The sequence below is a fragment of the Sander lucioperca genome, chromosome 21, assembly GCF_008315115.2.
Source record: "Sander lucioperca isolate FBNREF2018 chromosome 21, SLUC_FBN_1.2, whole genome shotgun sequence".
In the NCBI taxonomy this organism is placed as follows: domain Eukaryota; kingdom Metazoa; phylum Chordata; class Actinopteri; order Perciformes; family Percidae; genus Sander; species Sander lucioperca.
In genome coordinates this window covers 18346183-18357720 of record NC_050193.1, presented here as the reverse complement: position 1 = coordinate 18357720, position 11538 = coordinate 18346183, and the positions used below count along the sequence as shown (strand labels likewise).

At 43.3% G+C, this 11538-nt stretch overlaps 1 protein-coding gene across 3 annotated transcripts; it reads right to left on the bottom strand.

The window, feature by feature from the left end:
- Window positions 1-522: 522 nt before the first annotated feature.
- LOC116055133 lies at window positions 523-5277 on the bottom strand. 3 transcript variants are annotated; one of them, XR_004106219.2, is made up of 10 exons: window positions 4889-5277; window positions 4258-4387; window positions 3686-3893; window positions 3304-3574; window positions 3037-3214; window positions 2741-2817; window positions 2423-2564; window positions 894-1187; window positions 695-768; window positions 523-555 (listed from the first exon to the last, which is right to left on the bottom strand). XR_004106219.2 is itself a non-coding variant. In XM_031306933.2 (10 exons), the coding sequence occupies exons 1-10, from the start codon at window positions 5192-5194 to the stop codon at window positions 553-555; spliced, it is 1575 nt and encodes a 524-aa protein (XP_031162793.2). In that variant the 5' UTR covers window positions 5195-5277; the 3' UTR covers window positions 523-552. The 3 variants fall into 3 exon arrangements, 2 of the variants coding, with proteins under 2 accessions (XP_031162793.2, XP_035852387.1); XM_031306933.2 differs by having other exon boundaries at window positions 1002-1187; XM_035996494.1 differs by having other exon boundaries at window positions 695-759; window positions 1078-1187.
- Between the last annotated feature and the right edge of the window lie 6261 nt (window positions 5278-11538).

Sequence of the window (11538 nt, the reverse complement as noted above, 5' to 3'; positions counted from 1 at the left end):
AATCTTGATCGCTATAAGTATGTGAGTACTGTCGATAGCAAAAAAAATGAGCCGACTCGGTGCTAGCTAACTGGAGCTGCTGCAGCTAATGCCGAGAGCTCCCACTTAGCTAGAACGGCAGTTTTGGGGGCATATCATAAAGAGTGTCTTTGTGCCTCTTAACAGACACAAAATACAATTAAAATGAACAGAGATGAAAAGAAACCACAATAACAAGTTAACATTATAACAACTAATGTAATAACAGAAATATTAATATTTATAGCAGTGGGTATATAGCAGTCTAATAGAATGTTAAGAGCTGTAGCTATTATAGCTTCAGAACCACTCTGCGGCTGGATAAGGGAGTGAACGGCTCTCTCCAAAAACTTCCTGCAGAAAGTGGTGCAGCTTGGCAATGTGATCATCTGGGGGAAACAGATAACAGTTAAATCATGACAGTATTTTTAATTGAACCATTTTTATGCTAAATTAACTGTACCTCTGCTGTTGCTCCTCCTTGCACTAATGTCGTTGAGGTTGTCGGTCCAGCTGAGCTCAGACTGGCTCACCTCACTAAAAACAAAATGTTTACACAGAAAGATTTACTTGAATTTAATAGCAATGCCCATTGCTATTATTTTTATCCTGTAATTGGATCAATGTAAACATGTATTTATTGGGACCGGCTCTTCTGTTAATAAGGAGTCTGTACCTCTGCCGTTGCTCCTTCTTGCACTACCGTTGTTGAGGTTGTCGGTCCACCTGAGCTCTGACTGGCTCCCCTCACTGAAGACAGCAAAAGTTTAAACAAAATGTCAGTTAGAAGTATATGCATAACTCAAAACATGTAACCTGTTTAAGTATGTCGTTTCTATTTCTTCTGTTTTAGTCGTTACAGGTATTTGGCCTACAGAAGTTTTGTCAGCTGGTGCTGGGGGTTTCTTGGTCGAAGGGTCAGGGTTGTTATCCCTTCATGCGTCGTCCTTCGAATAAGGACAGAGTATGCAGACAGTACCTACACTGGTTTTCGACCTGTGCTGGATTGAAGCGTGACACAAATCCTGCAATGGCCTCTTCCATGGATGGCACCGAGAACTCAGCACAAAGATCCTCTGGAATGGTGATCTTCTGCAGCTCTTCAGTAAAAGGTGCTGGGTCAGGGACAACACTCTCAAATGTGAGGGCGATGAGTTCATTTACATAGCCTGTGGAATGAATGAATTATTTTTTATTTATTCATTAACATGTAATGTTCAATAGCAATGGGTCTCTGTTTATTAGTCCTGCTCTACATGAAGTACCCTGAGAAAACTTTTATGATTTGACATTATAAATAAAATAAAATTGAATTAATGTTGCATGTTGTGATAATTTACTTACAGAATGTCGGCTCAATTTTCCTTCGTTTGAGGCTGTATCCCCCTTTCTTCGCTTTAGGGAAGGCCAGTTTAAAGGCAGGACCTCCCAGAGCACTTGTTGACTGTGGCCGGTTGGCATTCTCATTGAAGTGGAATGCTGAGAGATAGAGTCTGCAACAACAACAATGTTGTGTATTTTATTACTTAAATACATTGTACAAAGAAATAGAAGTCTACACACTGTGCTAAGCTACCTGAGGAAATGGCCCAGATCAAAACTTTTTGTATTTTAATAATCTGGTCAGAAAGTAGGCCAGCAAAACTACAGTAACAGGGGTATTTCTGTCATAATGATGGCTGGCTGTGCATAATCACTTGCATAATGTGCATTACCTGCAAAGCATCCCAATGAATGGGTAAACCACACTCTTTGGTGCAAAGCGGATGACAACGCTGTGGAAGGCCTCAAGAGAGGATGTTTGGTGGTGAGGGCTTAGTTTCTCCACACCCTCGATGAACCTCTTGTTTGTAAGGACCTTCTCCAGTCTGTAGGAAGCCTTTGATCCTACGAAATTATTTTAAAACTGTTTAGAAAATGCCTTTAGATGCCAAATGTAATGGTTTTATATTACCATCATTCATATTTTTCAAAGGAATAAAATAAGAATAAATGTATACCTGGCTTCAACCACCTCCTCTTATCTATGACATCACTGTGCTCACACTTTGGAAAAAGGGGGTCTTCGTGTGTGTGAATGTTGTGGATGTGATGGATGACAGATGTCCACTTTGCCACCTTCTCTGGGCCTGTCTTGGATAATGATGCAGTCCAGTAGAGATGGTTCCTAATACTCTGTTGCTTGTTTTTACCACCTCACAATCCTTCTCCTTGGCAAGTTTGTCAATGTTCTTAGACATCCCTTGGATTAAACAATATAGTAAAAACTACTGAGTAATATTGAAATTCCATGTCAGAGCTAACTGTAAATTACAAATTCAGACAGAACAGTGCGTCAAAAGAATAATAGATTAATATGTCATACCCTTATCAATATGCCAGACGTCATAGTACTGTGTGATGCCCTTTTCTCTCAGGTATTTTTGAATCTGGAGGTGGCGGTCTGTGACTATGCAGTCCAATGTGACACCACTTGCCTCCAGAAGAGCAAGGCTTCGCTTCAGACCTTCCTTCTCCATGTAGTAACTCCCTCCAACCTCATTGCTCTGTTGATAGAAAACAGGGTAGATTGAGGGAAGAGGACACAATAAGAAATAGCTGGAGCAAAAGTCCAATGTGCTGTCATAAAAGGTCATGTCAGATTACTATGTTGGGGATGCTTTGCAATTGCATTTGCACTACTAAGTAGTGGTGGTTGAAATATCTTTGGTAATATACACACCTGCACAAGTTGGATATCGATGACTGTGCTGGTTTCAAGATTCATCACAGTATAGCTTCCAAATTTGGCACAATGGCCTGTAAGACAACGGTGCACATAAATCGCAGTAAAACAATGTAGCACAGTACATGTAATAAAGTAAAGCGTTATTAAGGCAGTTTAAAAAGAAATCGGTGCAACTATTTCCGCTGTAGCATTACATAGTTGCGCTCCGGTCCCACCCTACAGGGTGATACAGTGAAAGTGTTACCAGAAATTAGTTTTCAACTCAAAATGATGGTGTTTCTGCTACTGACCTGGAGAATCTGCCCGCATATCTCCTCCAATGATAACCTTGCTCTGCTGGCTTAAACTTTGAAGCTCAACCTGCTGGGCCCTTTTCCATTTCCAAACAATGGCAGGTTCTAGATAGGTTTTGGCATGTTTCCGGAAAGCTTGGTATCGCATGCTCCTCACACCAAATGCATTGAAAACCTTTTTAAAAAATAATGAAAAAAAATGTAAATTGCAAGTTGATATGCATATAACAAAAAAACATTTTGTACAAATGAGCACCTAAATACCTTTTTCATTTGGATGAAAGATGTCCCTGTAAAATATACAGCTGCAGAGAGATGAATGTTCCCTGCAGGTGTACTTCCAATGAACGGTTGACTCTTCCACTGTCTGTTGAACTCACAGCGGTGGCACGTCTGATCAACAGCAAGGAAAGTCCCACGTATAGTTTTCCGGACATCACACATGGAGCTGCACACTGGACATGACTCAAACAACTCGAGGAGGCAGTTTTCATATACAATATATTTAGGTACATCATATGGTAGTGAGGCTTGTCTGTGCAAGGGAAAAAAAGAAGCACAACAGAAAAACATAAGAAATATTATTCACATCAGAATTGAGACACATCAAAGATAAATAGCTATTGGAGCTTTCTTGAGAACTTACGATACAGTCGATGACTCTGTTGTCATTGATACACTTCGAATGAAAGTGGAGTCATTAGGGTCAGTAGCCTCAATGGAGGCCTCCCATTCATCGTCATCCTCCTCTAGTTCCAGTCGCGGCCTCTTTTTGGGTGGAAGGGGCTTCAAGGGTGTTGAGGTGAGAAGTGGGGGAGACCACACATTCTCGCAGACCACACTTGTCTGAGAAGCTATTTGGAAATTATGCCTTTGTCAAACAATGTAGACTGTGGCTCATTTGAAATAGCAGTAATAACAAACCATCATGTAGTGCATAGGACAAGATATCTGTATACAGTCTCTAAGATCAATGTTAAATATCTGCCCACATTATGTACTATATCTCACTGATAAGGTTCCCATATTTGTTTTCTCTTTGATCCCCTCTTTCAACTGCAATAGGAATATATGGTTCATAGATATAACATTTGGGAATACCTATTACCAGTAATCATTCAAATGATTACTTTTGACTTATCAGCTTATAAACAAAAATGTAAACAAAACACAACTTTGCAGGTAAACTACCATTTACAAAAATTCAATTTCACTAACCTCTGCTTCTGATGTGAGTCTTAAGAGTGTCCTTGGATAGTTGGGTTCCAACAGATCTTTTTGGAAGGGGGTCAGTCTGGCAGCCAATACTCCGGGAGGTACTGGCCTGGGAAACAGGTCTAATGGCTCCCTAAGAATACATCATCACATATATTAGGAAATGAAAAGGAGACAGCGTGATAATATTGCTAGTCATAACACATTTAATTTTTCATTGTAGGCATACAACAAAAAGTGTGGTAACTATCAGAGACCAGCAGCAACAGAACACAAGAAAAAAAAACATTTTGCTAAAAGACGATGTGATGCACTCACACAATCAATCACAGAGTATCTATAGTTTCCTCTTGGCCAGAGATTAACAATATTACAAACAAACTAAAATAGTAGGCGACATCACTATTGTTTGCTTTGTAGCTAACGTCAGTTAGCTAGTTCAGTAGTTAGACAACAGCTAACGTTATAATGTGCACGCACACACACACACACACACACACACACACACACACACACACACTATGTTAGCTAGCGGTGACACAGCCAGCTAACCAACCATTAGGAAAAACGAAACATGATCAACTCAGTTAGCTAGCTAGTAATCTAGCTACGTTATGAAATAGTTTTTACTCACCGTTTCAATGCTTGGGAGAGGGTGCCGAATAGTTGGAATGGATCCTTTCATCAACAGTAATTTTGATACGACTCCAGCATCATAAAGCCCCTGATTCAGTACGAACTGCTGTGAAAAATGTGCAGTACATAGCCGAAAAGCCTGACTTGGCACAGGTTTAGGCAAGTCTCCAAAAATAAAATCCATCCACTTGTCAGCGACATCTTTGTCTTTTGGAAGGCAGTGCAGTGATGTATTTGATACTCTGCACCCTGAAATGATGCATTTCTCATGGCCAGTTTTCAGGGACGACTTAACTCCCGACATGACTCCCGGTTCTTCTTGGATTCTTCTCAGCGGCACGAAGCGAACGTTGGGAAAGGGGGCGGGGCTAGGTCGATTTTGGAACACAACACCCATTGGTTACCCGGTTTCTACGTAGCAAATACATCAAATTCTAACTGGCCCGTTTAGCTGGAAGGCGGTCTAGTTTTGTGGGGGGTGGAGAAATGGCGGCAGTGAGCGATTTCACATTTTCACAGCTTTTAATTTAAACCCCCGAGCCTATATGAAACACAGAATCCCATAAAAACCCATTTTCACCATATGGGACCTTTAAGTCAAATCGTTTATCTCTTCACATGTAAAATTATCTTTTAAATTTACACACATCATTTGTGAAATGCATGGCACAATTTGAAGCGGACCAAAAAATAATTATCTCTTCATTGACTCCCGTTCATATTTTTTCGAAAGATAGGTCCCATGGACCGGAAGTAGAAGGGCGTGACTTCAGCTCTCTATGGTCGTTTGAAACCGGTGGGTTCAGGACAGTGGGAAATCTGAACATTTTAGCTCACAGGGATTTTCTTTGAACTAGGTTTACATCGTTATCTGAAGCTCTGGCCACGTTTTACATCACCATCCAACAGTATATTATAATCAGTGTTGGGAACGTTACTTTAAAAAAGTAATTAGTTATAGTTACTCACTACTTGTTCCAAGTAGTTGTGTGTGTGTGTGTGTCATCATAATCGCTTACCTCGTTATTAACCCACCTCCTCACTAGCTGTGAGCCAGGGGTGTGTTCGGATTACACTGTTTATTCAATCAATGCATAGTAACGCACCGCATTTAATGTCCAGTAACGTTAACGGCGTTGTAACGACGGGAAAAGTAATTCATTAGATTACCCCGTTACTGAAAAAATAACATTGTTACCTAACGCCGTTCTTTTAAACGGCATTATTCCAAACACTGATTATAATAGGCATAATAGGTCCTGTAAACTCCTCTCTGACACTGTCCATGATAGTGTAAATAAAGATAAAATGAAACTACTTACTGAAGTCTCTGTCATTATTTAATAACTACAAATGAAAACTATTAGTGGGGGCTAATAAAGCTGGACTTTGGGAGAGTTTTGTTGAGGTACTTGTATGTCTGTGTGTGCGTGTGTGTGTGTGTGTGTGTGTGTGTGTGTGTGTGTGTGTGTGTGTGTGTGTGTGTGTGTGTGTGTGTGTGAAATGTTGCTCCAGTAAAGTCTGTACCGTGTTTCAGCTGAACACAGAGCACTAAAATACTGTCACTTAAAAGTGATGATTTATTATAATGGAGTTTGGTGCACAATGTCATTTTTTAAAGTACCTCTTAAAAGGAAACAAAATCATCATCTTTCAGTCTCTTCATCTTCCAGATCAGATTGGTGGACAGAACACATTTATTTGACTCCACTTTGTCTATTTGTGTCTGTAAAACTTCACCAAAGATTAGCATCAGATAACACCTCATTTGCATTTTAAACACAACATTTCAGAAAACTTATTATAATGATGAATGTACATTTAAACAGAAACTCATATTGAGTCCAGAGGCCGACAGTTAGCATCTGCCTGAGACTCAGGAGGACATGAACTCTGTCTGAGTATAAGATCTGGCCACAGCGACGCAGAGAAGGAGTATGAAGTGTAAATGAGGAACTTTTACCGCACGGTGGGTGGGCGTGTAACGGAACCATACGCCCACCCACGACCCTTTCGTAAACCCAACCGTCCTGTTCTTCCCGCCTGTAACGGAACCGTATGCCCACCCACGACCTTTTCCTTAACATAACTGTGTCAAAAGGGACGGCAATAGTCCCGACCAAGCGCGTTTACTTAAAGCGCTAAAGGAGACTTTTAGCGTCAATAAGAACGACAAAGGCACCTGACCAAGCATCCATATTTTACGAGATGAGTGTGAGAACGTGTTGGCGTTATATATAAAGGAAGTTTGGTTATCTCACAGACTCAGACTAAAAACAACTAGCAAGCCTGCCTGGCATCAGTGCATCACAGCATATGACTATCTGCAGCGCGGCAGATTGGTCTGATTCTCAACTTAGCTAGAGTCAGCACTGCAGACGGACCAGAGTCAGGCAGCACCAGGGACTCGGGTCACAACCTGGTCACAGCAGGCTGGTGGCTAGCTGCTAGCTAGTTGGAGCGGCAGCAGCTAACATTACATCATTAGACCCAGCACCGGAGGTCTGATCCCCATGATCTGATCCTGAACCACCGGTAACTCTCAGCCATATCAGCAAACTTAACGGCAGCCACAGAAGCTACTGAGTGGAACCTCACCACCATAACCATCAGAAATCTAAACACATATAGTGCATTCAAGATCCAGTTAAAGAAATGGCTCATTGATAATCAGAACTGTCAACATTACTATTAACTTCTAGACCAGCTCTTCTGCCCCCTGCTGGCTTCTTGCCTTGTGTGTGTGTGTGTGTGTGTGTGTGCATGTGTTCATGTCTTTGTCTGATGTTTGTCTTATTGTTGGTCTGCTATGTTTCTATTGTACATTTAAGCTAAACAGTACTTTTCACTAAATGCATTGTAATTGTTACATTGTTATGTTAATATGTAATTTTAATTTCTTTTAGGGTGACTTTTATTATCTGTCTAGGGACTGCAGATAAAAATAGCCTTCTGGCTAACTCTGGCACATTGACATAAATGTTGGTAGCACTTCATAATAACTACACACAATTCATCATTTATTAAGCATTAGTTACCTATTAGTTAATGTTTAATTTATTTATTTTTCATACATAATTCATCATCAGTAAAGCATTTGTTCACACAGTTATAAATGGTTTGTTCATAGTAAATAAGCCTATCTAAAAAAATACATTTGTAAGTATATGATTTATACTTAAAAGATAATTAAACAACCATTTATAAATGAAATAATTTTCCCATTATAAACCAGTTGCAAACTATTACTAAATGCTTTGTTCATCATTTGTAAAGCATTGCTCCTATGTTAATTCTCATAAATAAAGCATTTGTATACACACTCATAAATGGTTTGTTCATAGTAAATAAGGCTCTCAAAAATTATGTTTATAAATACAAGTTTGACAGTTAATAAATATTGCAAAATACTCCCAAGCCCCCGGCTGAGCGCCGCTACGTTGGCGTTTACCCCGGTGGACGAGAGGGTCGCCTCCCTACGCCTGCGGGTTGTGGGGGGGAAAACTCTGACTGTTGTTTGTGCGTATGCACCAAACAAGAGCTCGGAGTATTCGGCCTTCTTGGAGACCTTGAATGGAGTCCTGTATGGGGCTCCAGTGGGGGACTCCATAGTTCTGCTGGGGGACTTCAACACGCACATGGGCAATGATGGAGACACATGGAGAGGCGTGATTGGGAGGAACGGCCTCCCTGATCTAAACCAGAGTGGTTGTTTGTTGTTGGACTTCTGTGCTAGTCATGGATTGTCTATAACGAACACCATGTTCAAACATAGGGATGCCCCAAGTGTACTTGGTACCAGAGCACCCTAGGCCAAAGGTCAATGATCGATTTTATAATCGTTTCATCTGATCTGAGGCCGTATGTTTTGGACACTCGGGTGAAGAGAGGGGCAGAGCTGTCAACTGATGACCATCTGGTGGTGAGTTGGGTCAGAGGGTGGGGGAAGACTCTGGACAGACCTAGTAAGCCCAAACGGGTAGTGCGGGTAAATTGGGAACGTCTGGAGGAGGCCCCTGTCCGACAGACTTTCAACTCACACCACCGGCGGAGCTTTTCGTGCATCCCTGTGGAGGCTGGGGGCATTGAACCCGAGTGGACAATGTTCAAAGTTTCTATTGCTGAAGCTGCGGCGGGGAGCTGTGGTCTTAGGGTCTTACGTGCCTCAAGGGGCGGTAACCCACAAACACCGTGGTGGACACCGGTGGTCAGGGAAGCCGTCCGACTGAAGAAGGAGTCTTTCCGGGATATGTTATCCCAGAGGACTCCGGAGGCAGTTGCAAGGTACCGAAGGGCCTGAAGGGCTGCAGCCTCTGCCGTGAAAGAGGCAAAGCAGCGGGTGTGGGAAAAGTTCGGAGAAGACATGGAGAAGGACTTTCGGTCGGCACCAAGGTGCTTCTGGAAAACCGTTCGCCACCTCAGGAGGGGGAAGCGGGGAACCATCCAAGCTGTGTACAGTAAGGATGGGACGCTGTTGACCTCAACTGAGGAGGTAATAGGGTGGTGGAAGGAGCACTTTGAGGAACTCCTAAATCCGACTAATACGCCCTCTATGGTAGAGGCAGAGCTGGAGGATGATGGGGGATTGTCGTCAATTTCCCTGGTGGAAGTTGCTGAGGTAATTAAACAACTCCACAGTGGCAAAGCCCCAGGGATTGATGAGATCCGTCCAGAAATGCTCAAGGCTCTGGGTGTGGAGGGGTTGTCTTGGTTGACACGCCTCTTCAACATTGCGTGGAAGTCAGGGACGGTGCCTAAGGAGTGGCAGACCGGGGTGGTGGTTCCCCTTTTCAAAAAGGGGGACCAGAGGGTGTGTGCCAATTACAGGGGTATCACACTTCTCAGCCTCCCCGGTAAAGTCTACTCCAAGGTGCTGGAAAGGAGGGTTCGGTCGATAGTCGAACCTCAGGTTGAAGAGGAACAATGCGGATTCCGTCCTGGTTGTGGAACAACGGACCAGATCTTTACTCTCGCTAGGATCCTGGAGGGAGCCTGGGAGTATGCCCAACCAGTCTACATGTGCTTTGTGGATCTGGAGAAGGCATATGACCGGGTCCCCCGGGAGATACTGTGGGTGCTGCAGGAGTATGGGGTGAGGGGGTCTTCTCAGGGCCATCCAATCTCTGTACGAGCTGTGTCCGGGTTCTCGGCAGTAAGTCGGACTCGTTTCAGGTGACGGTTTGCCGCCGCCAGGGCTGCGCTTTGTCACCAATCCTGTTGGTAGTATTTATGGACAGGCTATCGAGGCGTAGTCGGGGTGGAGAGGGGTTGCAGTTTGGTGAACTGGGGATCTCATCACTGCTTTTTGCGGATGATGTGGTCCTGATGGCATCATTGGCCTGTGACCTTCAGCACTCACTGGATCGGTTCGCAGCCGAGTGTGAAGCGGCTGGGATGAGGATCAGCACCTCTAAATTGGAGGCCATGGTTCTCAGCAGAAAACTGATGGAGTGCCTTCTCCAGGTAGGGAATGAGTCCTTACCCCAAGTGAAGGAGTTCAAGTACCTTGGGGTCTTGTTCGCGAGTGAGGGGACAATGGAGCGGGAGATTGGTCGGAGAATCGGTGCGGTATTACATTCAATTTATCGCACCGTTGTGACGAAAAGAGCGCTGAGCCAGAAAGCAAAGCTCTCAATCTACCGGTCAGTTTTCGTTCCTACCCTCACCTATGGTCATGAAGGCTGGGTCATGACCGAAAGAACAAGATCCAGGGTACAAGCGGCCGAAATGGGTTTCCTCAGGAGGGTGGCTGCCGTCTCCCTTAGAGATAGGGTGAGAAGCTCAGTCATCCGTGAGGAGCTCGGAGTAGAGTCGCTGCTCCTTCGCATCGAAAGGAGCCAGTTGAGGTGGTTCGGGCATCTGGTAAGAATGTCCCCTGGGCGCCTCCCTAGGGAGGTGTTCCAGGCATGTCCAGCTGGGAGGAGGCCTCGGGGAAGACCCAGGACTAGGTGGAGGGATTATATCTCCAACCTGGCATGGGAAAGCCTCGGGATCCCCAGTCGGGGCTGGTTAATGTGGCTCGGGAAAGGGAAGTTTGGGGTCCCCTGCTGGAGCTGCTACCCCCGCGACCCGATACCGGATAAGCGGACGAAGATGGATGGACATAAACCCTTTTCAGTTCTATGAGCTCAATTGTTCTTTGATGACAAGAGGAATGAAGATGACAAGGAATCCATGGCATCCCGTCTAAGTTCAGAGTCTCAATCCTGTAGCTCGCCACCCAGCCAACTGAACTGGGAATCTCTAAACCCTGGAAGTCTCTGGGATCTAAAGAGTCGATGTGATCCAATATCCCTCTCTGGACCGGACCTCCCCTGCGAAGTGTTTCTCAAATCTTCACCTCCTCCACCTGTAGATAAGGCCAATTAATTTCTCTCAATTACTATTCAGTAATAAAATCAATTGCTTAGGCTACAATGAAAATAAAATGAGGTAATATTTCAGTTAATCCATATTGAAATATCTAAATCTCTATTCAGTTGTAAAACCGTTCTGTTATGTCTTCTCTTAGGTATCAAAATTATATAATTCCCTTTCAGGTATCAAAAGTTAATTTATAATTAATAGGCAACCTTTATACAAAAAAATGCATTTCTAATTCAAATTTTATGGAACCTACCTTAGTAACATTAACACTATCCTAAAATA

Bases quoted from the DNA above. Each gene is read 5' to 3' on its own strand.
- LOC116055133 (XM_031306933.2), bottom strand. From the start codon at position 5,194: ATGTCGGGAGTTAAGTCGTCCCTGAAAACTGGCCATGAGAAATGCATC. The intron at 4,388-4,888 runs GTGAGTAAAAAC...ATGTATTCTTAG, and splicing joins CTCTCCCAAGCATTGAAACG to GGAGCCATTAGACCTGTTTC. The intron at 3,215-3,303 runs GTATTTAGGTGC...TTTTTTAAAAAG, and splicing joins CTTTCATCCAAATGAAAAAG to GTTTTCAATGCATTTGGTGT.